The sequence below is a fragment of the Heterocephalus glaber genome, unplaced genomic scaffold (genome assembly GCF_053883595.1).
Source record: "Heterocephalus glaber isolate CG9 unplaced genomic scaffold, H.glaber_assembly_v1.0 deba00000676, whole genome shotgun sequence".
NCBI lineage: Eukaryota > Metazoa > Chordata > Mammalia > Rodentia > Bathyergidae > Heterocephalus > Heterocephalus glaber.
Genome location: NW_028258156.1, coordinates 23,439,442 through 23,467,438, shown reverse-complemented (window position 1 = coordinate 23,467,438; position 27,997 = coordinate 23,439,442). Strand labels below are relative to the sequence as shown.

The window sequence follows — 27,997 nt, the reverse complement described above, 5'->3', positions numbered from 1 at the left end:
TTGAATGTCTGAATGTAATTTTATTTTCACCCCATACTTGATCCATAGTTTATTAATCAGTAATAGAATTCTACTTTTGGGCCGGGCATTTAGCTCAGTGGTTCCACTGCTTGTCTTAAAAGTGCAAAGTCCCGAGTTCGATCCCTGGTACCAAAAAAAAAAAAAATTCTAGTTTTAAATATATTTTCTTTTGATATTTGGTGGAATTGCTTTTCAGAAATCCAAACATATTCTGATTCTTCATCATTTGTAAGTAATTCAGTTTTCTCTCTGGAAGTCTTTCTGCCCCCATTGATGAGCCTTGGAGTGGGTCAGTTTTTATCAGTTGTGTGTGGCACCTGGCTGCACATTTCAATTTGGAAATTCATGATCTTCAGTTTGGAAACATTTTAAAAAATTATTTTGTTGATAATTATTCCATCCCTAACTTGCACTCATTTTTTTTTCTTTTGGAATTTTTTTTTTCAAATTTTGGTCTCCCTGGAGTAGTCCTCTATTATCGTTTCTTTCCTATTTTTCATTTCTTCCCTATTTTTCATTTCTTCATCCTTTTGCGCCCACCCCCACCCCATGCTATTTCCCAACATTTATCTTTTAGCCTTTGGTCTTTTCATTTCCTTTTTTTTGTCTCTGAATGTTCCTTTTAAGATAGTATATTTTTCTTATTTTTATATTGCCAACGGTAACTCATACCTCAGGACATGCGATACATATATCTGAGTTTTCTTCCCTGCTTCTTCTAAGGGTCCCCAACCCCCCATACTACCTTTCTTGTTAGTGTGTGTGCGAGGCTGTCAAATCCCTGGTCCTCCGCCTACCTCTTGCTGCTAGGTAACTCCTATTCTTCCTCCCGGGAAATAACAGAGGGCTAAGGCTCTCCCCTGGGCAAAATGCATGTTAGCCGTTGAATGCTTTTTCTTCATTCATCTCCCAGGACACTTACAACCAGATCTGCACCCTCCACGTTGGAAATTGGAGGGTCATCTCTGTGGAATGTGACCTGCCTTAAAAGAAAGATTGAAAGATAACTGACATTCACTTAAGATCTCCAAACAGGGCCGGGGATTTAGCTCAGTGGTTTCGCTGCCTGCTGCGCAAGCGCAAGGACCCGAGTTCGATCCCCAGTACCAAAGAAAAGATGTCCAAACAAAGTCGAACCAAATAACCCTATGATGAGGCTTCTAGTCCACAACCCCTCCCTCCCAGAACATCTGGATATAGTCTAAAATAGAAATTTAAACAATTTACATAGAATGAGGAATATGGCTCCGTCTTTCTTTCCAAGCTCAGAGGAAGCGAGGGAGTTCCCGCAGTGGTTGAAGGTTGAAGGACCGCCCCCTTCTTCTCCGCGTCCTGAGCTGCGGTCCCAACTTCCGGCCAGCAGGGGGCACCGTGCTACAGACCGGCGGCTGCGCGCGCAGGGCCGCTCTGGCAGGAGGGGAAGGAACCAGAGACTGCGAGAGGAAGTCGAGGTGGCGCTCGGCTCTACGGCCTGAGAGCCGCGCAGCCGGGTGTCGCTGTGCGGAGCCGGACCCCGCAGCCACGACTGCGCGTGGCGCTGGAGACTCGCGCGGAGGCATGATGCTCCTGGCCGGCGGGATCGGCGAGGCTCCGGCAGCCCCGGTGAGGCGGCCCTGGCGACCTGGGGAGGGGACAACGGTGGCCCAGTGATGTGGCCCAGAACTCCCGTGGGAGATGGTCCCAGCGAAGTGACTCTGAGAGCTTGGGAAGGTGGTTCCCACGGCCCAAGATAGAGGGCCTGACCGGACTATTCCAGGGGAGGTAGACCCAGGAAGTGCCGATGTCCCTGGGGAGGTGGCCTCGGTGACCAGGCAAGGTAACTCGGATCCTGGGGACGTGGCCCTGGTTTGGAACCTGCATCGGACAGCCCTGGCCCCTCAGAAAGGCCGCAGGAGGAGGCATCTGGGACCAGTGAGTGCCCTTGGTGCCCGGGATGAGTCCCCTGTAGGACTTCAGTCTTAATTTGCTTGTCACACTGTTTTCCTTCCAGTGCTGCTCGGAGAGTCGTGACGAAAGGAAGAAGAAGAACACAGAGGAGAAAAGTAAGCAGGCTCCATACACCTTAGCTCTTTTGGCCCAGTCATCCCTCCCAAGACCCTCCAGGGTCTGCAACAGAGAAAGGTTCTCAGCCTGTCATCTTTTAGATAAAGTACCTTTTTTCTGTACAGTAATAAATACTGATTTATTTATCATAATACATGCATTTTTGTCTTTCTAAGATTGTAAAATACAAGATGTGGAGAAGAGCTCTTCCCAACCCCACCGAGGGCAGGCACTGGTGTACTGCACTGGAGGTCTGCCCATCGGACTGGACATAATTGGAACCTGCCTGTCATTCCAAAGAAGCATCGGCTTATTAAGCATGAGGAATATGGAGGGGCTGATGACTAGGAGGGATTACCACCACCTTAATTGGGTGCAAAGGAACCAAATACAGTAATTGTTTAGTGGTACTTTTACCTTCTGTACAGGAAAGGACAAAGATCGGTACCTGTTTCCTACCTGGATCAGGAGCATGTGTCAGGAATGTGCACGTTTATCTTTTTACTTTAATAAGCTAAGTATGGCAGGTTATTGGAAATCAAGGACTCCAGGGGCTTTTGAAGTGAAATTTTTGAGAGAGGTAGGAGAAAAACGGGGTGAGGTTTTTCTGACCATGGCCAGCAGTCTGTGAATGAGTACTAGTGGTAAGACATGGGCTCAGCACATTACTGTCTGGCTTAACATTGGCTGATACAGTCTGCCTGTGAATGCAAGCAAGTCCACAGCACTTGACAGTTGTGGCCACCACCCTCAGCTCGTTAGCCTTGAAGGATTGGAGAGTACCCCTCTTTCGGTTAAACCCTTCTCTTCCCACCTTCATCCCGCTCAGATGCCTGGGAGGCCTGACACCTACTGTTCTGTCATTTAGGTAAAGCAATAGATGTAGCCTGTCATATCAAGGACTGTCCTCTTCCTCTGGTGGCTCACGTACCTGCTTCATAATTAGAAGTGCACTCTAAAAAAGTAGAAAAGGAGAGATATAAAAAACCTCCCAGGTCATCTGTGTGTCATTTTGAAGAATCATTTAAGAGTGCACTATGCCACATTTAAACAGTTACATGTCAAGGGTATATTTATTTATATTTTTTTTCTGGTACTGGGGATCAAACTCAGGACCTTGCGCTTGCAAGGCAGGCGCGCCACCACTGAGCTAAATATTCAGCCCCTTATTTTGGATTTTTGAGACACACGGTCTCACTATGTAGTTCAGACTGGCCTTGAACTCATGACGTACCCTAGACTGGCCTCAAACTCACAGCCACCCTCCTACCTCAGACTCCCAAGTACTGAGATTACAGGTGTGGGCCACCATGTCTAGCCCAAGGGTATATTTTTTAAAACTATCTTTTTTTTTTTTTTTTGGTACTGGGGATCGAACTCGGGTCCTTGCACTTATGCAGCAGGCAGCAAAACCACTGAGCTAAATCCCCGGCCCTATTTTTAAAACTGAAGGTAGAAACAGCTCCTTAAGATACCCCAACTTCTGTGTTCATTCACAGAGCATTTCCTGCCTGTATTGTTCTGCAGATACACACAATTCACTTGTTTTATGTATGGAAATAAAAAAGGTATTGTGAGTGTAGTACATAATGATGGATTATGACGTACTATGATTAATAAATAGTATATTGTTTTATATTAATAAGGCATGGATGCAGAGAAGCCAATCCTGTTCATATTTGAAGAAGAAAATGAGTATTGGACTGAGACCCAGGAAACATGACTTTTAGTTTCATTTACAATGTTTAAGTGGGGCCAGGGATTTAGCTCAGGGGTTCCGCCACCTGCCTTGCAAGTGGAAGGTACCGCTCCCCAGTACCAAAACAAAACAAAACAATACAATGTTTAAGTGTAGGCTGGGGCAGATGTTTAGTTTGGAAGTTGAGGCATAGGATTAGGATTGTTTTGCTTCTCTTACTCACCACTGGGCTCCTGGTTCTCATAGCCTGTGAACAGTATTTGTTTTTTGGTACTGGGGAATGAACCCAGGGGCTTCACACTGAACTACATCCCTAGCCCTTTTTAATTTTTTTATTTTAGGATAGGGTCTCCTTATCACTGAGTTGCCCAGGCTAGGCTTAAACATTGGATCCTCCTGCCTCAGCCATTCAAGAGAGTGCTGCAATTATAAGCGTGTGCCATCATGCCTGGCTCAATCTTTTTTTTTTTTTTTTTTTTTTGAGACAAGGTCTTGCTATGTTGCTCAGACTGACCTTGAACTCATGGTGATCCTCCTACCTCAGCCTCCCTAGTGCTGGGACTACAGGCATCATCACTCCCAGTTTCTGGCTCAATCTTTTAATTCCTACAAGTTAAATAAAACAAGAGAATATGGTTTTCAAGGTAAAGAGAAAGGAGAGGGATAGCCAGTACCAAACATATTGGTATACAGCTAATCTTTACATACATATTTGAACTATATGATATTTACATTTTGCATTTAGGAATATCTTTAGTCAGATACTAATATTTTAATTTTACCCAGAGTGCCTTGTGCTTTTTAGTAAAGCTGATCATACCCTCTTGCCTTTCACTGCTGTTTTCCTAAAACTGCATTTTTGGTCGAGAGCCAGGTTCTGTGAGGGACGGCTCTACGGAAGAGCAGAGATGAATCCTAATCAGCGCTGCTCCCCAGGAGTCTGCATTGTCTCCCAGCTTTATCTCTCTTGCACACATATTTTTTTCTTAATACCTAGGAATTGCTCAAATCTAGGGATATTAGTCTCTTCGTGGAATAATTCAAGCTGTGAAGGAAGTAGAATTGAGCATGTTTAATAACAGTACAGTGAAATGGAGCTACCATTATGTGAAGTTTGACCCAAACTTCAGATTTTCCAAACTTACATGGAATGGAGAAAACTATTAGTGACCAAAAGATGAAGCCAGGCATGGTGGCATATGCTGAAATCCTAGCACTCTGCAAGGCTGAGGCAGGAGGATTGCAAGTTGGGTCCCAGGCAATTTAGTGACTTAGTGAGACCGTGTCTCAAAATAAAAAAAAATTGAAGAAATAAAGGATTGGGGATGTAGCTTAGTGGCAGAGCACTTGCATGCATGACCTTGGGTTCAATTTCCAGCGCCCCCTGGCCCAAAGTAGCTAGTTTGTGCATGGAAAGAGATACTTCAGAGAAAAAGATTATCTCAGCACACTGGGATGCGGTGGGAGGAAGACAGTAGCCAACTGTGGGTTCTGTCTGCTCCATCTGTGAAGAAGCTGCTGTGGCCTCCAGGTCTCTCTGAAGTCGAGCACAGGCGGGCAGCAAAGTGTAACTAGAGATTCCTGCAAAAGAGGAATGTTGTTGGGCCACAAATTTAGCAAAGTACAAAATAATTGCCTTTGAAGCAGATTTTGTATTTACTAAAAATTTGTTAAGTTTCTTATTTAAACAAAAGTTGAACTTTTTTCTATATTTGACTCTTGCTCCACTCCACAAAGAATTATAGGTAATTTAAATATGTCTTAGTAAACATCCCAGGTAGTGGAAGAAAGGGGAGTGGAGTGAGAAACAGATTTGTCAAACAAATCAAGAGAGGACTCTGGGAAATTGGTTGTACTAACTGGGACGAGATCAAAGCTACATAGGGATCCTGCTCTCACGAGCCATTTTTCACCACATGCCACCCCTGTTCCTAATCTCAAGCAATGGCTTCGGGGCCCCAAGTCACCTGTTTTTGCCACATTTAATACGTCCAGTAAGAAGTGGACCAAGTCTGGTTGGTTTGCAGTGGAAAGACTCTCACTCTGTCCAATTTAGTGGTTATATCAGCAATTTGGATTTTTTCCTAGTAATTAATATTTTGTTTCATGTGTCCTTTTTTTCTGTCCCTGATATGGACATCTTTCTATATGATATTTGAGGCTTTTTTTTCACCCCATTCTGGGGATTGAACTCAGGACCTTGCGCTTGCAAGGCAGGAGGTGGCACCATTGAGCTAAATCCCCGGCCTGATATTTGAAACTTTAAAAACTCATTTAGTATTTATTTAGTGCTGGAGATCAAACCCAGGGTCTTGCACATGCTAGACTAGAGCTCTACCACTGAGATACATCCCTGCCCCTAAAACTCCTTTATTCCTTAGCCATCTTTTCATCTTTTCCATATACTTAAAATATTTCAATGCTATTTTTTTTTTCAACATTTTACAGCTGGACAACGCCTTTGGTGCTGTAGATTGCACCATTGGTTCCTTTATAAAATTTGAAAAGGTATTATGCACTGACTGGCTAATGTCTATGGAATCCTCTGATTACCAAGTCAGACTGTAGGGGTTTTTCCTTCACTCCGAATTTTCTCAGATCTTGAGCATCTTGTGGTACTTGGCTGACCCACTGTTTTATAGCTTTTCATTTGGGTATCATATGTCTATATGTTATATAAAGATTTATGTTTATACACATATATAGAGTTTTTTTTGGTTTTTGTTTTTTTGATACTGGGGATTGAACTCAGGACCTTACATTTGTGAGGCAGACAGCGGTGTCACTGAGCTAAATACCCAGCCCTATATAGTGTGTTTTTAAAATTATAAACTTTTTTTTTTTTTTGGGTACTGGAGATCGAACTCAGGACCTTGAGCTTGCGAGGCAGGCACTGGAACCACTGAGCTAACTCCCTGGCAAAATTATAAACTTTTAAAGATAGACTGCCTTGTATATCTTTTATATTTCCTTGAACTCCATTGTATTTAATAGTGTTGAGTGGCTGCTCTTTTTTAATTTTAGGTGACATAAATGCCGCAGCTCCTGTTGGACGTGAACAAGTCAGCGAAGGTATAGATGATGGTGATTTTCTATCATATGTGTCTTCATTCATAGAAAAGGAAGTTGGAAATGACCTAAAATCTTTAAAGAAGCTTGGTAAACTCATAGAACAAATGACAGAAAATAAAGTAAAATTAGAAGAGCAGGTAAGAAAACTCACTGAAATAATATCAAGAGTATACTTATTATAAATAATAGAATATAAATAATCCTTATATGTGTAGAATTTTAAAGTAGATTGTGACAAGTCTAATTATTTTATATTCTGTGATAGGATTCTTTTTTTTTTTTGGTACCGGGGATCGAACTTGGGACCTTGCGCTTGCGAGGCAGGCAGCAGAACCACTGAGCTAAATCCCTGGCCCTGTGATAGGTTTTAAGAACTTACAATGTGCTTGCTTGCTTGATTTATTTTGATACTGGCAATTGAATTGAGAGCCTTCACACTGAGCTGCATGCCCACTCCTTTCTTTATTTTATTTTATTTTTTTGAGACAGGATCTTGCTAAATTGCTGAGTTGCCCATGCTGGGCAACTTGTGCTCCTCCTGCCTCAGCCTCCCAGAGTGCTGGGATTATAGGTGTGTGCCACCGTGCCTAGCACCACTTCATTCACTTTTATTTTTTATTTTTAAAGGAGGAAAGGTTTATTTGGCTTACAGTTTGTAAGAGTTTCAGTCCATGGTCAGCTGGCTCCAAGGCAGGGTGACACAGGGGCAACAGTTCATGGCAGAGGAAGGCAGCAAAGACAACAAGAGCTTCATTGACTCTTTTTTGGTTTGTTTTTGTTTTGAGACAGGGTCTCACTATGTAGTTCAGGCTGGCCTTATAGTCACTGTATGGCCCAGGGTGGCCTTGAACTTAACAGCAGTCCTCCTACCTCAGTCTCCTGCTGGGAATACAGGCATGTGCCACCATGCCTGGGTTCACTGACTTTTTTTTTTTTGGTACTGGGGATCAAACTTGGGTCCTTGCACTTGTGCAGCAGGTGGCGGAACCACTGAGCTAAATCCCCAGCTTCATTGACTTTTAAAGTAAAATATTTAATAAGTAAAGCAGGTGGTCTCTGGCTGGACACTCTGAAAGAACTGAGCCTAGAAAGATCCCAGATGCTTATTGAGGCTGGGTGGGTGGGCCTTCTTTATATGTGTATGCTCATATGCTTTACAAAAGCATTGTACATGTGGTTTGATTGATACAGGATAAATTAAAACTTTGAAGTTATTTTTTTCTTTTTCTGGTTTTTATTTTTGGTACTGGAGATTGAAATTTTTTGAAGGTTTGTTTTGTTTTGTTTTTTGAGTCAGGCTCTCACTATGTAGTTCAGGCTGAACTTGAACTCACTAAGGAGCCCAGGCTGGCCTTGAGCTCCCAGCGATCCTCCTGCCTCAGCCTCCCTAGGGGATTACAGGGGTGTACCACCATATCTGGTGGCTTTTGAAGTTTTTAATAGTTTTTATTTCTGTTAGAATGAACATGTATTCAAATGGGAATGCTTTTTTTATCAGTACATGTCTGCAGTACATAATGATCACATTCAACTGTGGGGAACTGGTACATGTACATAACACATCCTAATTCTTTTTTATCTCCCTCCCTCTCCCTCCCTCCATTACTTGGTCCTTAGAATGATGTGTTTTAGTAAAAAAGATTATGAAAATTTTATGATTGCTGCTGGTTTTTTTGTGGTTTTCTTTTTGGTGATGGTTAGGTACTTACAGTTTCATCAGAAATTCCTAAAAGAGTTCAGAGTGCCTTAAAAAATGCAGAAGAATCAAAACAATTCCTTAATCAGTTTCTGGAACAAGAAACTCATCTCTTCAGTTCCATTAGTAGCCACTTGCTGACCTCACAGCCCTGGATGGATGATCTTGGGGCCAAGATTAGCCAAATTGAAGAGATTGAACGGCATCTTGCCTACCTTAAGTGGATTTCACAAATTGAAGAACTGAGGTAAAATGGGCCTCTTTGTTCTCATAATTATTATTTTCCTTTGAGGCTGTGTTTCACAGAGTGCATGCTTGCCATTAAATAATTGAGTTAATTAAAGATTATAATAATGTAATTTTACCAGTTGTTATGAAAATAGCATTATGATAGTGATTCTTTTCCTTTATTGTGAATGAATATAAATTTTTCAAGAAGTTTAATTTGCATTTGAAAGAAAGTAATCTAGGTAAGTTAAATTTTTAAGTCTTAGAATGGTGCTAAGAACATAGTAAGGATATTATGTAGAATGCCAAAGTAATGAAACAAACCCTCCGTGTGGTAATAGGTATTCCTATCTAATTTTTAGGGAATGTCCCGAAGTGAAATGGATTGCTTTCTCTAGAATCTGAATTTTTTTTTGGTGGGAATCATCTAATAAGACTTGTACAGTATTCTTAGATGAATAACAGAGTTCTACTACCTGTCAGTAAGGGGGAAAGTTCTTTTTGAATACATATCACCGATGGTTGACTGCAAATATATGATGTTGCCTTTCTTTTATTAATTAATTAATTAATTTTTATTGGTATACTTTAGATGTACACAATGATAACATTCATCATAGGGAATTTGTACCTGTATAGGGTATATCTTGCTGCCTCTTTTCCGCATTCCCTTCCCCTCCCATCATCCCCTCTTTCCCTCATTTTTTGGTGCCAGGATTCGAACTCAGGGCCTCCAGCTTGCCAGGCAGGTGCTGTACTGCTGAGCTACATCCCAGCTCTTACCCTCCTTACTCACAAAAGCTTTGTTTGCATTTTTCCTTCTATTGTCTTATTTTTCTTGTCCCCCCTTCCTTCCTCCCCTTCCTGCTTCCTTGTCCCCCCCCCCCCCCGTTTGAACGTTTTCTCCCCATTTCCAATATCTATTATACATTTCGGTCCTTACTTACATGTTGTTTCTCACACCAGAGAAACAATGCAGTATTCACACATTAGTGCCCGATTTACTTCACTTAAGAGTACAGTCTCAAGGTGCACCCATTTACCTAGAAACATCTCAAGTTTATTCTTCTTTATGGTAGAGTAGTACTTCATTGTATAAAAACATCATCTTTATCCAGTCTCCAGTGGATGGGCACTTGGGCTGCTTCCAGGCTTTAGCTATTACAAGCTGTGCCACTATAAACTTGGGTGCGCATATATCACTGTGGTAGGATGCTTTTAATTCTTTCAGGAAGATAACAAGAAGAAGAATAGCTGAGTAAATGGAACCTCTAGTTTTCATTTTTTGAGGAATCGCCACACTGATTTCCACAGTGGTTGCACCAGTCTGCACTCCCACCAGCAGTGGAGCAGGGTTCCTTTCTCCCCACAGACCCACCAGCATTATTGGTTGATGTTATTGGTTGATTTCATGATAGCAGCCATTCTTTCTAGGGTGAGGTGGAATCTCAGAGTTGTTTTCATCTGCATCTCTGGGGCCAGGGATTTAGCTCAGTGGTGCTGCCGCCTGCCTCACGAGCACAAGGACCAGAGTTCCATCCCCAGTACCAAAAATAAATTTGCATCTCTCAAATGACCAGTGATGTTGAATATTTTTTCATATATTTTTTGCTATTTCTACTTCTTCATCTGAGAAGTGTCTGTTCATTTCAGATGCCCATGGGTCTTTAAATTTGAGGGGTCTGATTTTTTTTGAGTTCTTTATATATTCTAGCTAGTAGTCTTTTATTTGAGAAATAGCTGGCAAAAAAAATTTCCCCACACTGTGGGTGGTCTCTTCTCTGTTGGTAGCTTTTTAATATGATGAGGTCCCAGTTGTTGATTCTTTGTATTATTTCCCGTGTGGCCTGGGTTTTGTTCATGAAGTCTTTGCCTACTCCTGTGTCCTCAAGCGCTGTACCTATTCTCTTTTCCAGCAGATTTAGTGTTTCTCTTTTAATATTTAGATCTTTGATCCATTTCGATTTTAGTTTAGTGCATGGTGAGAGACATGAGTCTGGTTTCAATCTTTGGCATGTGGAAAGCCAGTTTTTCCTGCAACATTTATTAAAGAGGCTCTTTCTTCCAGTGAGGGTGTCTGGCTCCTTTGACAAAGATAAGGTGGCTAAGTTGTTTCTGCATCTTCTAATCTGTTCCACTGATCCTCAGGTCTGTTTTTTGCCAGTACCATGCTGTTTTTGTTGGAGTAGCTTTGTAGTATAGTTTCAGGTCAGGGATTGTGATGCCCCTCCGTTGCCTGTGTTGCCCAGAATTACCTTTGCTATTCTAGGTCTCTTCTGATTCCAAATGAATTTTAGGATTGTTTTCTGTAATTCTGTGCAATATGCTATTGGTATTTTGAACAGGATTGCATTACATCTGTACAACAATTTTGGAAATGTGGCCATTTTCTTTTTGGTACTGGGGATTGAACTCAGGACCTTGCACTTGCAAGGCAGGTGGCAGAACCACTGAGCTAAACTCCCGGCATGGCCATCTTCAATATATTGGTACTTCATACCCAAGAACAAGGGATATCTTTCCATTTTCTGATATCCTCTTTGATCTCCTCTTTCAGAGTACTGTAGTTTTCAATGTAAAAGTCTTTTACTTCCTTCATTAGATTGATTCCTAGGCATTTCATTTTTTTTTTTTTTTTGATGCTATTATGAAAGGTGTTGTTTCCCTAATTTGTTTTGTTTTTGTTTTTTTGGTACCCGGGATCGAACTCAGGTTGTTGTGCTTGCGCAGCAGGCGGCGAAACCACTGAGCTAAATCCCCAGCCCTATTTCCCTAATTTATCTCTCAGTGAGTTTGTTATTTGTGCATGGGAATGCTATTGATTTTTGAGTGTTCACTTTGTATCCAACTATGCTACTGAATTTGGTTATTAAATCTAGAAGTCTTTTGGTGGAGTTTTTGGGATCTTCTACATAAAGTATCATGTCATCCACAAATAATGATAATTTAACTTCTTTCTTTCCTGTCCTTATTCCTTTTATTTCTTTCTTCTATCTAATTGCTCTGGCTAATGTTTCTAGAACTGTTTTGAATAAGAATGGCAATAGTGGACATCTTTGTCTTGTTCCTCATTTTAGAGTGAAGGATTTCAGTTTTTGTCTGTTTAGTATGATGTTGGCTGTTGGTTTGTCATAAATGGCTTTTGGCAGATTGAGGTAAAGATCATCTATTTCAATTTTCTGTAGGGTTTTTGTCTTGTCAAATGCTTTTTCTGTATCTGTTGAGATGATCATGTGGTTTTTGTCCTTAGCTCTGTTAATATGCTGTATTACATTTCTTGATTTGCATATGTTGAACCAACCCTGCTTGCCTGGGATGAATCCTACTTGCTCATGGTGTATAATCTTGATGATTTGTTGCATTCTGTTTGCCAGTATCTTATTGAGGATTTTTGCCTTTATGTTCATTAGGGAGATTGGCCCGTAGCTGTCCTTTTTTGGTTGGATTCTTCTCAAGTTTTGGTATCAGGCTTTTCAAATAAGCCAAAGTAACATTTCCACCTAATGAGCAAATAATGAATTATTTAATGATAGTATTCCTTGGGCCTCCAAATGGTACATTTTACTTTTAGCTATTTTTGCTGCAAAGCTGTCTGGAACCATGAATGAGGGAGAATCATCCAAGAGATTTAGTATCTTGTTTAAAATGTAATGTAGTTAATATTAATGATATGGATATGCTGTGTATCCCTTTGACCTGTACCTGTTTCCTAATATGGTCTAGCATTTTATATATCTGTATAGTATGAAAATTTGTTTTGCTTATATGAAGAGTTTTACAGTTGAAGCAAGAATCGTTTAGATTGTACTGTTACTAATGATTATAGAAACTGACTTAAGCTTTTTAGAGCTTCACATTCTTGTTTAAATTATTTGCAGTGAAGGAATTTTAAACCTCACTCTATTTTACTCCATTTCTCCTTGTCCATTTGAATGAAAATACCAATAAGGAGTAATAGTAGTAATTTTATTAAGTAACATAAGTTGTTTAAAGGCCTCCCTCTCATAGTATTCAAAGTAATAGATGAACTAAAATAGGACTATGGTTATGGATTACCTTTTCTGATACCTGAATTGTTTAAAAGAAAAATATGCCCAGGGGATCATATTAGAAATAATAATCAGATTTATAATGAAGAATCAGTTATTTCTCTCTTTAATAATGTGTTCTTTCCCTTAGGTCTTTTATGATAACATAGCTTTCTTTTGAGCTTCTGGGATTTTCTTCATCTCCAAATGTCCTTTTAATGGCCAGTTTTTTATTCTCTAGTGTTCTCCCTATCTGTCCGTCTCTTTTCTCTCTCTCTCTGTCGTTTCTTCTTGCTAGAATTAGCATCTTTGGTTTTTTTTTGGGAGGGGTGGTTTTGGTACTGGGGATCGATCTCAGGTCCTGCTTGCGCAGCAGGCGGCAAAACCACTGAGCTAAATCCCCGGCCCAAGAGTTAGCATCTTTGTATTCATTCCATTTTGTGCATACTACAGTACAGCAGTACCACTGAGTGAACACTAGTACTCTGGCTTTTTCTATGGTCGAAATGTCCTTCCTGCATCAGTGATGTGCAGAGACCTATGTCATCCTAGAAAGCCATATCCTATATTCTGTGGTTACCGGTACATTTACATTTTTTGGTAACATTTGGAGATTGTTTGAGCATGGTAGTTTTTATTTTAATGTAATACAACACTTAGTTAAAATATATTTCTTTGAAATGGGAAATCAAGTTCTGCTGGGAAAAGTAGGTAAAAATTGAGGATGCATATACCTGACCATACCAGATGCTACCCACGTTATTCCCTTGGATTAAAACTTCTGTAAAAGCAATGAGTGGTACCTGAGGAAATGTGACAAGGGACAAAAGAGCTCTGCTGGGATCAGTTGGTGGAGGAAGGTGTCCTGAACAGGGGCTTCTGCTAGTAGAAGGATGCTAAGAGTTACAAGACTCCAGGCTCCCAGAGAGACTTGGGTGCCAGGTAAAATGTAGCCACCTCAGGATTGTGCCTCATTCTTCCTTGGATATAACTCCATGACTGAGCTATGCCCCAGTCCTTTTTAAAAATTTGACAGGGTCTCACTAAGTTGTCCAGGCTGTCCAGCTCCTAATCTTCCTGCCTCAGATTCCCGAATAGCTGGAATTACAGGCATACACCACTACTCCTAGCTTGGCTATAACTTAACGTAAAACATGAGGAGGTCAGGCATGATGGTGCACACCTGTAATCCTAGCACCATGGGAATCTAAGGATCGTAGTATTCTGAGAAACTGTCCTTAATGTTGCTTCACTTTGTTTTGCAGTGATAATATTCAGCAATATCTGATGACCAGCAATGTGCCGGAGGCAGCCTCCACCCTGGTGGCCATGACACAGCTTGATACCAAGCTTCGGGAATCATCCTGTGTACATCTTCTTGGCTTCATGAGAGCCACAGTTAAGTTTTGGCACAAGATTCTCAAGGACAAGCTTACAAGGTAGGGGACTTAGCCACGTTTCATGACATTTGCTTTCAGATGGGTGTTTGGAAATCGTTGGCGACACTGCGCTAACGTGCGCATTTCTTTTCTGTTCCAGTGATTTTGAGGAGATTTTAACCCAGCTCCACTGGCCATTCATCGCGCCTCCGCAGTCTCAGGCTGTGGGTGTGAGCCGGCCCCCCAGCAGCCATGAGCTCTATGGCAACCTGGAGATGCTGTTTTGTCAGCTGCTGAAACTACAAACCTCGTATCTTTGTTGGAATGGAAAACGAAAATTTCTTTCTAGGGCGGATTTGTAGTTAGAGAGTCAAACTTTTTCAAAGTGGCCAGGAAGTCAAATGGAAGTCCTGAGTTAGACTTGATGTGTGAATGGCCATCAAGTGGTCACCTGTTCTCTCACAAAGTGAATTGTGCAGGGGCAGGAGGGCCACTAGGGAGTTCTGAGATGTGCTGGGCGTGGAGGTGCTCACCTGTCATCCCAGCACTCGGGAAGCTGAGTCAGGAAGATCACCGTGAGTTTGAGGCCAGCTTGGCGTACATAGTAAGTTCAAGCATGAACTGTGTAGGGAGACCCTGTCTCAGAAACCCCAGAAAGAAAAGGAAAGAAGGGCCGGGGATTTAGCTCAGTGATTTCGCCGCCTGCTGCGCAAGCACAAGGACCCGGGTTCGATCCCTGGTACCAAAAAAAAAAGAAAAGGAAAGAAAAGAATTCTGAGACATGCACTGACCCAAGTTCACATCATATATAGGTCTTTTGGGACAATGGAACAAATGAGCAGGTCAGAAAAACGTTAGCAAAGCATTTATTTAATCAAATGGTAATGTGAATTTATTTTTTTACTACTACTCTATTTTAGGAAAGATTTACAGATGAATTCTAATAACATTTTTCTTCACTTACTGAATTTGTATTTAGTGTAGATTACATACTTATAATTTTTTTTTTTTTGGTACTGGGGATTGAACTCAGGTCCTTGTGCTTTCAAGGCAGGTGGCGGAACCACTGAGCTAAATCCCCGGCCCTATGTTATAATTTTGTACTGATACATTTGTTGGGAAAATTTATTGCGTGTGTACATACATACATCATCTACACATACAATGCTTTAGATTTGTCTTCCTTGACTTAACTATGTCAGAGATGAATTACTTACCGAGCCAGAACAACTCCCAGAGAAATACTGTCTCCCTGTGTCCCCTCCCATCATCCTGCCCATCCAGATCATGCTGACTCCCCTTCAGAAGAGGTTCCGCTACCACTTCCGTGGCAACAGGCAGACTAATGTCATAAGCAAGGTGTGCTTTGGCAGCTCTTGTCTTTGTCTTTGCTTTTGCTTTCTTTCTTCTTTATTATTCTGAGGCAGGGTCTCCGTGTAGCTCAGTGGTAGAATGGTCCTAGGTTGGATCCTCAGTACCACAAAAACTGCCTCTGTTCACATTTCTGTTTTTCCTACTTAAAGGCCTAAATTCCTGTTTTGTAACTACCCTTTACAAATGTAACTGGGGACTTGTGTGGAGGTAGTGTTGGAACTGGTTTTCTCTTTGGCATATCATCTGACCAGTTTCTCAGGTTTGCCTAGAGTATGCTGTAGCATTAGCTGTGACAGGTTTCACAACTATATGCATGTGTGTTTCACTGTACAAATTGGTCCTGCAGACTTACAAGTATACTGAATAGACAAGCGAACGCCAGGAGATGGTAGAGCATTGGTTTCTTTGTTTTTTTTCTCTTTTTTGGCTGTACTGGAGATTGAATCAGGGCTTCACACATGCTAGGCAAGTGGTCTGCCACTGAGCTATATACCCAGTCCTTTTCCACTTTTTAAAAATTTAGAAATTTACTAAGTTTCCCAGGCTAGCACTGAACTTGTCATCCTCCTGCCTCAGCGTGTCAAGTAGTTGGGATTATAGGCATGCACTACTGTGTCCAGTGAACCACAGCTTTTGCATAGAGGTGCTAATGTTGAAATGATTTATAGCTATATAAGAGAGACCATAGAATAAATGATGTGAATAGTTTTGAAGAAGTTACTACCAACCTTTTTTTTGGTACCAGGGATCGGACTCAGGACCTTGCTACCAACCTTCTAATTGAGGGAGCATACTGTGCATATTGTTGAGATTTTTCTTTAATCCTACCTGAAAAACAGATCAAATTATAATGTTAGAAATTACTAAAAATCGAGTACCATCTTCTTTACTCTCAAGTTTTGCTATAGCTAATACAATGCATGTAGCAGGGGCTCAGTAGATATTTTAAATACATTCTCATGTGCCAGATCACAATGGGCACCATATGTGCCATGTAACTGAACTTAAAGGATTCCTAGAGTTGTAAAGAAGTCACGGGAAGGCCGGGGATTTAGCTCAGTTGTTCCGGCGCCTGCCTTGTAAGTGCAAGGTCCTGAGTTCAATCCCCGGTACCAAAAAACAAGAAGTCATGGGAGAGGCCCTCAAGCTTGCACAGGGAGGAGCGAGTGGTGGTGGGTTTCTTTGCACACTTCATGGGGCTCCTTTTTTGGATGGAGTGTTGGTGGAAGGAAGAGCAGAAGCACTTAGGACTAAGTAGTAAATGAGACAAAACAATAAACCTGAAGTCATAGAGAAGCAGAAATAATTTGATGTAAGAAAATGACGAGTCATGTGGCTGCTTTTTGCAGTGTGGTCCCCACAGACTCGCGTTCCCACATTGAGCTCAAAGAGCGCAGCCCTTAAGCTGTGCTGACTCATTTAGTATAGTTCCAACATCTCACACACACAGGGATTTACTGCTCAGTGTTTCTGAACCCTTATCCATCAAAACTTGGAATGCTTGCAGAATCATCTCCAGGGGCAATTTAAAACATGCCAGGCCTGCGTTTCCCTTTCTATAAGTATATTCCAAAGACAAGCAAATGCCAAAAGACAGTAGAGCATTCGCTTTTTTTTTCTTTTTCTGTTTAAAGGCATAGTTGTTTTTGTTGTTGTTTGTTTGTTTTCTGTAATACAGACCAGCCAATTTTTTTCTTAATTTGCCTTTTGAAAGGAAAAAAGCAGGGGCTGGGGATGTAGCTCAGTGGTGCCATGCCTGCCTGGCAAGGGCAAGATCCTGAGTTTGATTCCTGGTACAGAAAAAAGAAAAAGAAAAAAAAAAGCAAAAGAAAATAATATTTTAAAATTATTTTGCAATACTATTTCAAAAGACAGTTTAAATGCCATTGGTTCTTGTAATACAGTACTCATCATTTTACCTATTACTAATGTGCTAAGTTTTAAATATACATGCCTTTTTTCGCTTTGTTTCATGGTACTGGAGATTAAACCCAGTCCTCGTGCATGCTAATCAAACTGTCTACTACTGAGCTATACCCTCAGCCCCAAAGTGGTATTTTAAATTCATGAGTTTATTGACTTAGCCACGTTATTGGTGTTTGTTGTGAGAGTATTGGGAAGCATCTGATTATCGAGCCTTTCATGAGCTTAAAGTTCAGAATAGAAATTGTGCTCTTACGTATAAGAAATTTTCAACTAACCTTTGTTAAGTATTGTGTGTTCATAATTAGAGACATTTAATTATAATTTTCTACTTGGACTAACTAAAGAATTTAAACCATTTTACCTTGTTCCTCAGCCTGAATGGTACCTGGCTCAGGTACTTATGTGGATTGGAAACCACACTCAGTTTCTAGATGAGAAGATTCAGCCAATATTAGACAAAGCAGGCTCTACAGTAAATGCACGGGTAAGGGACATGGTCCTGAGTGTTTCAGACTCCCCCTGTGAGATACCTGAACAATACCTTATTGCTTATATACCTCATGTTTATGCATTCCTTTAGCTTGAATTTTCTCGGGGCCTTATGATGCTGGTTCTTGAGAAGTTGGCTTCAGATATCCCCTGTCTGCTGTACGATGACAATCTCTTCTGTCACCTGGTGGACGAAGTGCTCCTGTTTGACAGGGAGCTCCACAGTGCTCACAGCTACCCTGGCACTTTCGCCAACTGTATGCACATCCTGTCTGAGGAGACCTGTTTTCAGCGATGGCTAACTGTGGAGAGAAAATGTAAGTGCTCAGTGGCCACAGGGTAGGTAGAGATATCTCTTTGCGTGTGGAAGTTGTTGGTGTTTTTCACCTCCACTTCTGGGTAGGAACTAGCCATCTAGATTTTTCTTGATTTGAGTTTACAGAGTTGCCTTCAGAGAAAATCTTCTTTTCTTTTCTTTCCATGAAACTTCAATTTTTCCTGGCATTATATTCCACAGATTTCTACAGTGGACTATCTGAGCCAGTAGACTGTACAGCTATTTTATAGATTTTACCATGTAGTTTTTTTGCTCTTGGTAGAATCTTTTTGGATGTAGCTTGTCTACTCAGCATAACTATTTTGAAGATTTTTATCCTAAAATGAAGCATTTTAAATATAGCACAACTACAGGGAGATGGTTGTTTTTATAGAAAAAATTCATTATTTCTAGCTGGGCATGGTGGCGTCTGCCTATAATCCCAGCACTCGGGAGGCTGAGTCAGAAGAATCATTTTGAGTTCAAGGGCCAGCCTGAGCAACATAGCGAGACCCTGTCTCAAAACCTACCACCCCCAAAAATAAATAAAATGAAATTTTATTTTGTTTTGTTTTGGTACTGGGGATCGAACCTTGCACTTGTGAGGCAGACATCGGAACCACTGAGCTAAATCCCTGGCTGAAATTTTAAATATTAAAAAATAAAAGAAAGAAAAAAAAAATCATTGTTCCTAAAAAACAGTGAGTTGAGAATTAGGAATGACAACAGCTACTTAATTGACATCCTTTTTTCTTCATATCAGTTGCTCTTCAAAAAATGGACTCGATGCTTTCATCAGAGGCGGCCTGGGTATCCCAATATAAGGATATCTCTGATGTGGATGAAATGAAAGTTCCAGACTGTGCAGAGACTTTTATGACTCTACTCTTGGTTATAACTGGTAATTATCAGTCTTTAAGGATATGCCTTTGACTTGGCATGGTGGCGCATGCCCATAATGCCAGCACTTGGTAGGCTGAGGCTGTGTATTTGAGGCCAGCCTGGGCTACATAGTGAGTTCTGAACTACATAGTGGGACCCTGTCTCAAAAAACAAAAAACAAACAGAACCGATATGCCTCTGAGCCGGTGTGGTGGCTCAAAGTGAACCCAGCTACTCTGGAGGTCAGGTGGAGGGACTGTGCCTGGAGACCAGCCTGGGGAATACGGTGAGGCCTGTCTCAGAAAGCAAAGATAGGGCTTTGTTTTAAAATACTGACTCTTCACGCGGTACTTTTCCTAGTAGTTCACAAAAGGTAGTATGCTGTGGTTATTATCATATCTTAAATTCAGCTTCTATTTTAGCAGGAGTCTAGCACACGATTTATTTGAATTTATTTATTCATTCATTTATTTATTTATTTTTGGGTACCGGGGATCAAACTCAGGACCTTGTGCTTGCCAGGCAGGCACAGTGCCACTGACCTAAATCCCTGGCCCTGGATTTTTAGTAGTTTAAGTTAGTACTTAAAACATTGGAATAAATGAGGGAAAAATTTCTGAATGGTTACATAAAAATAAATGATAATTTAAATTATTATCTGAACTCTCTTGCCACTCAAGTTTTTTTTTTTTTGATTAATTTATTTGTTTGTATTTTTCTCTTTTGTTTATTGTCCTTTTGTTTTGTTTTGTTTTGGTACTGGGGATCAAACTCAGGACCTTGCGCTTGTGAGCCAGGCGGTGGCACCACTGAGCTAAATCCCTGGCCCTTTTTTTGTTTTTGTTTTTGGTACCCGGGATCGAACTTGGGACCTTGTGCTTTCGAGGCAGGCGGCAGAACCACTGAGCTAAATCCCTGGCTCCATGTTTTGTTTTTTTGCCATTCAGCTTTACAAGGTTCTTCAGTAAATGATGACTGACCAACATTTTATTTTATTTTATTTATTTATTTATTTATTTATGGTACGGAGGATTGAACTCAGGACCTTGCACTTGCCAGGCAGATGTGGCACCACTGAGCTACATCCCCAGGCCCTACATTATTTATTTCTTCAGAGACAGGGCACTGCTCTGTTGCCCAGGCTAGTGCTGAACTCCGGGACTGAGGCAATCCTCCTGTCTCAACCTCCTGAGTAGCTGGGAGTACAGACATGAGCCACCACTGCTGTCTCAAATTTAAATTTTAAATATTTTCTTGATCTTGATTTCAAGGATTGCAGAAGAGAGAAAAACAGTAAAGTGATTTAAAGGATTGTGGTAGGAACAGGAATTCTTACCATGCAAAGTTTTTCCGGGTGCAGGGGCCGGTGCCTCTGGGCCTGTTGATGTGCAGCCAGTGGCCCCACAGGTGTGGGTCCTCTGCTGCCATGGCCTCACTGCCACCTCCTCGGCCCTCTTCATCCCCATCCTCTGCCAGTCTGCTTCCTGGGATACACAGTAACTAGAAGTGTCATTCTGGCCCAATCTGTGAATAATTTCATATTTTTAACTGTAAGAAAATTGAAAAACACTAAAAGTTTTAAACTGGTGTCTTTTAAAAACTTTTTTAACATGTAGTTCTCTTTATTTCTGATCATTTCTTTATATTGATCCATGCAGTGTAAGAACTTTTTATTACAAAAATTTCCAAACCTTAAGTAGGATAATATAGCAGACTCTCAGTTACCCATTACCAAAGTTTCAAACAATTATCTGTTCTCTGTTGCATATTTTTTCCCCTCTGGATTTTTTTTGGGGGGAGTGCTATTGGGATTAAACACAAGGCCTTTGGACTGAGTTACATTCCTAGCTCTTTTGCTTATTTTTTATTTTGAGATAGAGTCTTGCTAAGTCACTACTTTGTCCTTCTGGGCTCAAAACTGCATTCCTCCTGCCTCAGCCTCCCAGAATGCTAGGATTACAGGTATAAGCCACCATGCCTCCCCTGGAGTATTTAAAAATATTTCAGATATCTTATCATGTTACCTGTTGATCCTTAAATATGTATTTTATTTAATCTGTGCAAGTTTCCTTTATTTAAAAATGCACTTACTTGTTAAAGGAACAGTCATTTTTTAATATAATGTCTTCATGCCTTTTTAATCAAAAAATTGAGGTAAAATTTACATATAGTAAAATACACAGGTCTTAAGTGGACTGTTCGAAGAGTCTTGACAAACTTGTGAAATTTGTATCCTTAGAGCTTAGAAATACTCAAACGATCAGTTGTTTTTTTTTTTTGGTACCAGGGATCGAACTCTGGTCCTTGCCTTTGCACAGCAGGTGGCAAAACCACTGAGCTAAATCCCCGGCCCGATCAGTTGATTTTTTGACAAAGGCAGGAAAACAGATTATTTGCGGAAACCTGTAGCTCTGTCACTGACACTACCACAAAACCTCGTGTCTCCTTTGCTTTCTGCACAGACAGGTATAAAAACCTCCCCGCAGCCTCCCGGAAGCTGCAGTTCCTGGAGTTACAGAAGGACCTGGTGGATGATTTCAGGATACGGTTGACACAGGTGATGAAGGAGGAGACGCGGGCCCCGCTGGGGTTTCGGTACTGCGCGATCCTCAACGCTGTGAACTACGTCTCGGTGGTGCTCGCAGACTGGGCTGACAACGTTGTGAGTCTTGTGCTTGTACAGTAAGGAGTGTGGTAGGAATTTGGAGCGTCCATACCTTTCGAAGTGTTTACTCTATGGCAAACAAAAACAATGCATGTTAGACAGAATCACCATGATGCCAAACGTGATACTTTCTTCTCAGGCAAAAATCAGTTAAGTAATACTGATATTTGTTTATTTATCTATCTGGTGGTACTCGGGCTTTAACTCAAGGCCTTTGCTCTGAGCTACACCCCAGCATTTATAAAACTTTTAAATTTTGAGACAGGATTTCACTAAGTCGCTATTGCCCAGGCTGGGCCAGAACTTCTGACCCTCCTGCCTCAGCCTCCTAGAGTGCTGGGATTATGCCCATCTTAATCCTGATGTCTTAATGAATTTAATCATTGGACAGGCAGGGATAGAAATAGCTCAGTAGTAGAGCACTTGCCTCGCATGCTCGAGACCCTAGGTTTGATCCCCAGCTCCTCCCTCAAGGCAAAACAAAAACCTTCGACCTTTAGTTAGAAAATAAAAGAACACAAGGACCCAAGTTCCATCCCTGGTACCAAAAAAAAGAAAAGAAAAGAATAACATTTGATAAGTGTTTTTTTTGAGACCGGATCTCACTATGTAGTCCGGGCTGGCCTTGAACTCATTATATAGCTAGGCTGATCTTGGACTTGCAGCCATCCCCTTGCCTCAGCCTGCCAAGTGCTGTGATTACAGGTGTACATCACCATGCCCAGCCCTAACATTTGATAACTATTGTCTTCAAAATAGGACCAGTCATTGGCCAAGCCTGGTGGCTTATATCTGTAATCCCCACTATTCAGGAGGCTGCAAGAGGAGAATTGGAGACCCTGCCTCAAAATTTAATTAGGAACAAAAAATGCTAGAGATGTAGCTCAGTGCTCCCTGGGTTCAACTCCCAGTATCACTAATAAGTGAATTAATTTTAAACAGTTTAGGAGCCAGGCATGGTGACAATGCCTTTGGAGGCTGAGGCAGGAGGATTGCTGTGAGTTTGAGGCCAGCCTGGGCTACATAGTGAGTTCAAGGCCAGCCTGAACTACATAGCGAGACCCTGTCTCAAGGCCTCCCGCCAAAAAAAATTATTTAATAGCTGGCTCTGTGGCTCTGTTGTGCAGTGCTCGCCTTGCAGCACCAGGCCCCAGGCTTCAGCCCCAGCACCTTCCACACTCAGGAAGGTAATGCTCCTCGTGGCTGTCAACCAGCTTCTTATCCTAGGCACTTTGCACCGAGCTCCATCCCCAGCCCTTTTTAGTCTTCGAGACAGGGTTTTGCTCCGTTGCCCAGGTAGGACCTGAACTTGTTATTCTTCTGCCTCAGTTTCCCTGAGTGCTGGCATTACAGCATGATCTACTGCACCTGGATAATCAGTGTTTTTCTTTTCTTTTCTTTTTTTTTTTGGTACTGGGGATTGAACTTGGGTCCTTGCACTTGCAAAGCAGGCAGCAGAACCACTGAGGTAAATCCCCAGCCCTAATTAGTGTTTTTCTATAAAAATGTTAACTGAAATACATGCGTGTTGTCATTCTGCTGAGCAAGGAAAATAATTATTTCATAAAATTAATATAATAGAATAATGATCAGTGTGTTTATTAAGTCAGCTAATCAGCATACATTGATTCATTTTGTACTTCTATGTGAAGTGTTTCTAATTTCAGTAAGTACTTTATTCTTTCAGCCCCCACACTGCTAAGCTTTTTCAATAGTATGAATCAAAGTCATTCTTGATTCTTATGCCAGAGGATCTAATAAGAAACTCATTCAGGGACAGACTTTTAGCTTGATTGAAATTATTTGTGGAACATCACTAACTACTTTACTTGGTGCCATAGTCTATTGAATTAGGCATTATCCCTGCCCTTAGAAAACTTAAAATCTGATGTTGAACTATCTGGGTCCTTTGTCAACAGAGAAAACTAACCAAATTTCAGAGTTGACTCTTCAAATTGGGAATGAATTCTGTGTTCTAGAATGGTTCTATCCATTCTGCTGATTCTGTCTTAACATCAAAAGTCCTTTAATTATTTTCACAGTTCTTCAACTTGTGAATGCTTTAAATGAAAATCATTGAAGTTGCTGGGCGTGGTAATGCACACATTTAATCCAGCACTTGGGAGGCTGAGGCAGGTGGATGGCAGGTTTGAGGCCAGCCTGGAGTACATACAATGAGTTCAAGGCCAGCTTGGATTATAGAGCGAGACCCTGTCTTAAAAAAACAAAAAGCTGGGTATAGTGATGGATGCCTTTAATCCCAACAAGACCCTGTCTCAAAATAGAAAATAAAAAGGGCTAGGGATGTAGCTTGGTTTGAAGACCCTGGGTTCAATTCCCAGTACTGCAAAAATAAATAAATAAAAAGTTTAAAAGCTCTTATATCACATAATTAGGAAAAAAAAAAACAGGCAGAGTTCACTTTTTATTTCAGATTCTCTGCTAACTGTTGTCAGATTATATCAAACCTGAAATATCCACCCTCATTCAGAATTAGGGATTTTTCAGGTGTAGGTGACAGAAACCTCATTCTGGTGGGGTGGGTAATGGACTAGATCAGGCACAGCTGTGCTGACGTTCACTTCTGGTTTCATTGCAGGCAGGCTGTGGACACATGGCCCTCAGCGTCTCTAGGCCCATGAGATCTGTCCATGATCTTACAAGGACAGTCCCTCTTCCTCCATGTAGGATGGCTATGTAATGGAATATTTTTTGACATTACAAAGAAATGAAACACATTAACCCATGTCACAACATGGATGGACCCTGAAACATTATGCTGCTTGAAGGAAGCCAGTACCTGATTCCATTCACACAAAATACCCAGGAAGGCAAATCCAGAGACAGAAGATAGATTAGTGGTTGCACAGAGGGGTGAGGACTAAGCTTGCGGGATTTTTGGAGGCATGAGGGTGGTGGTGGTAATGAAAACGCTCCAGAATTGTGGTGATGGATTTGCTGAAACCATTGAGCTGGACACCCACAGCTAGTGAGCTGATGGCAGTTCACGGAGTTACAGGAGTATGTTAGTAACCGCATTAACATATTTTTGTTTCAGTTTTTCCTGCAGCTTCAGCAGGCAGCATTGGAGGTGCTGGTGGAGAGCAATGCGCTCAGCAAGCTGCAGCTCGGGCAGCTGGCCTCCATGGAAAGCTCTGTCTTCGATGACATGGTCAATCTCTTAGAGCGCTTGAAGCATGACATGCTGGCCCGTCAAGTAGACCATGCTTTTAGAGAAGTTAAAGATGCTGCAAAGCTGTATAAGAAAGAAAGGTATCTCTCCATCTAAGCCAGTGCTTGATGCCAGTGTAGTCCAGGTTGAAAGGTGGTCCATGCAGTCAGTTTTCCAAGTTGTCTAGACAGAACGGGGCTTGGCTTTTGTACTCCAATTTTTTTTTTTGTCTCCAGAACCGGAGATTAAACCCAGGGCCTCACACACACTAGGCAAGTGCTCTACCACTGAGCTATATCCCCAGGCCTTTCTTTTTAAATTTTATTATTATTAATTTATGTACTTATTTGAGACAGGGTCTCACTCTATAGTTCAGGCTGGTCTTGAACTCATTGTGTACCCCAGGGTGGCCTCAAATTCCTAGCAATCCTCCTGCCTCAGCCTCCCGAGTGTTGGGATTGCAGGCATACGCCACCACACTGGACATTCTTAATCAGAGTAAACTGACAATCTGGCCCTCAGCTAATTGTAAATATAGAGCACTAGCATTTGACCTGGGACTGCAAGGCCCAGCCTGTCACTCATTTTACAAAGTAAAGTGCTCCTGTGGTACCCTGTGCATGTTTGTGACATGCAGCTTCCTGCACTACCATAATTCCCCGAGGATGTGTTACTCCCACCAGAAGGTGTGCTCCCTGCCAGAAGCAGTGTCTGCCTAGTATGGTCCCTGCCATACAGAGTGCTATACTCAGTGTCAGTACATCATACATAAAACATGGGGATTTTTTTCCTATGGTGCTGGGGATTGAACCCAGAACCTTGCACATGCTAGATAAGTGAGATACCACTGAGCTACCCACCAGCTCTTTCTATCTTTGAGATAAGGTCTAAGTTTCCCAGGCTGGGCTTGAACTTGCAATCCTCTTGCTTCAGCCCATATTTAAAATACTTTAAAAAAAACTTTTTGGAGACAGGGTCTCTGTGTGGTCCAAACTGGCCTTGAACTCACTAAGTAGCCCCGGTTGGCCTTGCACTCACAGTGATCCTCCTGCCTCAGCCTCCCGAGTGCTGGGATTACAGATGTGCAACAAAAATGATTTGTTAAGGGCCGGGCATTTAGCTCAGTGGTGCCACCGCCTGCCTCCAAGCGCAGGGTCCCGAGTCCCATCCCTGGTACCAAAAAAAAAAAAAAAAATTTGTTAAAACTTTAGAAATAGCAGGTGATGAAAACTTTTATGGTAGCAATGGATTTTTTTTTTCTAGATGGCTGTCCTTGCCATCCCAGGCGGAACAGGCGGCGATGTCGCTGTCCAGCTCGGCGTGCCCATTCCTGGTAACGTTACGGGACCGTCTGCTGCAACTGGGGCAGCAGCTGTGCTTCTCCTTATTTAAGATGTTCTGGCAGACGCTGGCGGAGAGGCTGGATGTGTACATATATCAGGAAGTGAGCAAGGCGGGGCGGCTCTGGGGTCGGGGAGAGTAAAGCCACTGTCACATGCACTGCTCTCGGTTTCAGGTCATTCTTGCTAATCACTTCAATGAAGGTGGAGCGGCCCAGCTGCAGTTTGATATGACTCGGAATCTTTTCCCCTTGTTTTCTCGTTATTGCAAGAGGCCAGAAAATTATTTTAAACAGTAAGCTTAATATTTCACAATTAATATTGATGTGTCAGAGTGTAAGAGGAGATTGACTCCTCGAATAGCCTCAGAGTTGGATGTTTGGGGGGAAGAAGATTAAATAAAATCTTAAAATAGTTATTGTGTATCTACTGCATGTTCAGAGAACAATAGGGAAACCAAACTGATATGTAAGGCGTGACCATGACCTCAAAGTTGAAGGAGCTGGGTATACATTATTTATGGGCTTTGTTTTCTAGCATTTGGTTTTATGCTCCTTTTTGCTTACTATCCAGAAAAAGAAAATGAAAGCAAGTGCAGTCTGCCACATTCATTAAGTACAAGAAATTACAGATACATTTAGTACCTAATAACTGGCTAAACCTGAAGAGAGTTTGTTTTCTTACACATTTGGTGTTCACTTTGGTTCTAAGTATAATTTTACATGTATGTAAGAATAACTGTTAGAAGTATTTTCAGAATTTGATTTAAAATTTACATTAGTTTGTGAGATTATGAAACATTCTTTTAAAATTTATTAAATGCTTACATTTGCTTATTTCAGAAAGATATGATTTGTTTTTAAGTTTACCTTAGCATTCTGCCTTCCTGCTGCTTTAATTTTATCCTTTTTCTTTTCCCGTATGCTAATCTACCTAAACTCATAGCTACACTTAATGGACTGTATCAAGTATTGTATTTATAGAAATAATGGGCACATATTGAAAGCAGTGATTCTATTATGATATTGTAACCCCTGAATGATAAACTGCATCTGTGTAGTCACCATGTCTCAGGAGCTAAATAATACGACGTCCATAAATAGCTTTTACACAGGACATGTGGCCAGCAGTGCAGGAAAGCTGTTTAGTTTCTCCATGTGAAGTTGGTGTAACATGGATTTTATGGATAGCAGAGATCTCATTTCCACCCCGCCTTTTCCGTTCCCCGCCCTTCCCTGTTTCTCTCTCCTTCACAGTGTGAAAGAAGCCTGCATTGTTCTCAATTTGAACATCGGCTCTGCGTTGCTTCTGAAGGACGTGCTGCAGACATCTTCGGGTCAGCCTCCTGCCGCGGCAGCAATGAATGAAGTTGGGATTTATAAACTGGCTCAACAAGATGTTGAGATTTTACTTAACTTGAGGACAAACTGGCCTAACTTGGGAAAATAGTGGGTCTTTCAGAAGAAGGTGGTTTTTGGGTTTTTTTGCTGTTGTTTTTTTAACAAAATGAAAGGGAGTTGGATTTCAAGTTGTATGATGAAGTTGTGAATTAATGAAACTGGACAAATGAAAACTTTACAGAATCATTTATTAGCTTGGATTTTTTGGTGTTACTAAAATGCCTTCCATATTTTCCAAGTCCTCATGTTCCTAAGAAAATCAAAAAA

At 41.4% G+C, this 27,997-nt stretch overlaps 2 protein-coding genes and 2 long non-coding RNA genes across 11 annotated transcripts in view; 1 reads left to right on the top strand and 3 right to left on the bottom strand.

The window, feature by feature from the left end:
- On the bottom strand, positions 1 to 1,445 carry LOC147829295 (uncharacterized). 2 transcript variants are annotated; one of them, XR_015449406.1, is made up of 3 exons: positions 1,249 to 1,445; positions 819 to 1,004; positions 1 to 144 (listed from the first exon to the last, which is right to left on the bottom strand). It is a non-coding gene; the product is annotated as an uncharacterized LOC147829295 (long non-coding RNA). The 2 variants fall into 2 exon arrangements; XR_015449405.1 differs by having other exon boundaries at positions 1 to 1,004.
- Rint1 (RAD50 interactor 1) lies at positions 1,403 to 27,916 on the top strand. Of its 6 annotated transcripts, none has more exons than XM_004839691.4 (15): positions 1,417 to 1,623; positions 2,012 to 2,063; positions 6,788 to 6,972; positions 8,537 to 8,778; positions 14,053 to 14,226; positions 14,327 to 14,476; positions 15,369 to 15,525; positions 17,840 to 17,950; positions 18,047 to 18,272; positions 19,035 to 19,172; positions 21,616 to 21,815; positions 24,877 to 25,091; positions 26,254 to 26,434; positions 26,507 to 26,625; positions 27,587 to 27,916. In XM_004839691.4, the coding sequence occupies exons 1-15, from the start codon at positions 1,579 to 1,581 to the stop codon at positions 27,777 to 27,779; spliced, it is 2,388 nt and encodes a 795-aa protein (XP_004839748.1). In that variant the 5' UTR covers positions 1,417 to 1,578; the 3' UTR covers positions 27,780 to 27,916. The 6 variants fall into 6 exon arrangements, with proteins under 6 accessions (XP_012925785.1, XP_004839748.1, XP_004839745.1 ...); XM_004839688.4 differs by having other exon boundaries at positions 1,493 to 1,623; positions 6,788 to 6,835; XM_013070331.3 differs by lacking the exon at positions 19,035 to 19,172 and having other exon boundaries at positions 1,403 to 1,623.
- Positions 2,033 to 18,164, bottom strand: LOC147829294 (uncharacterized). Its single transcript, XR_015449407.1, has 3 exons — positions 18,024 to 18,164; positions 16,269 to 16,368; positions 2,033 to 5,344 (listed from the first exon to the last, which is right to left on the bottom strand). It is a non-coding gene; the product is annotated as an uncharacterized LOC147829294 (long non-coding RNA).
- The window catches only part of Efcab10 (EF-hand calcium binding domain 10), a 29,443-nt gene continuing 23,057 nt past the window's right edge, over positions 21,612 to 27,997 (bottom strand). Inside the window, exon 4 of one of the 2 annotated variants that reach the window (XM_004839692.4) lies at positions 21,612 to 21,887. In XM_004839692.4, coding sequence (XP_004839749.1) covers positions 21,776 to 21,887 — 112 coding nt within the window. In that variant the 3' untranslated portion in view covers positions 21,612 to 21,775. Of the gene's footprint in view, positions 21,888 to 27,901; positions 27,981 to 27,997 lie in introns of those variants that run through there. The other variant, XM_004839693.4, reaches the window with a different exon arrangement.

Bases quoted from the DNA above. Each gene is read 5' to 3' on its own strand.
- Rint1 (XM_004839691.4), top strand. From the start codon at position 1,579: ATGATGCTCCTGGCCGGCGGGATCGGCGAGGCTCCGGCAGCCCCG. The intron at 1,624-2,011 runs GTGAGGCGGCCC...TTTTCCTTCCAG, and splicing joins GCGAGGCTCCGGCAGCCCCG to TGCTGCTCGGAGAGTCGTGA. The intron at 19,173-21,615 runs GTAATTATCAGT...CTTTCTGCACAG, and splicing joins TCTACTCTTGGTTATAACTG to ACAGGTATAAAAACCTCCCC.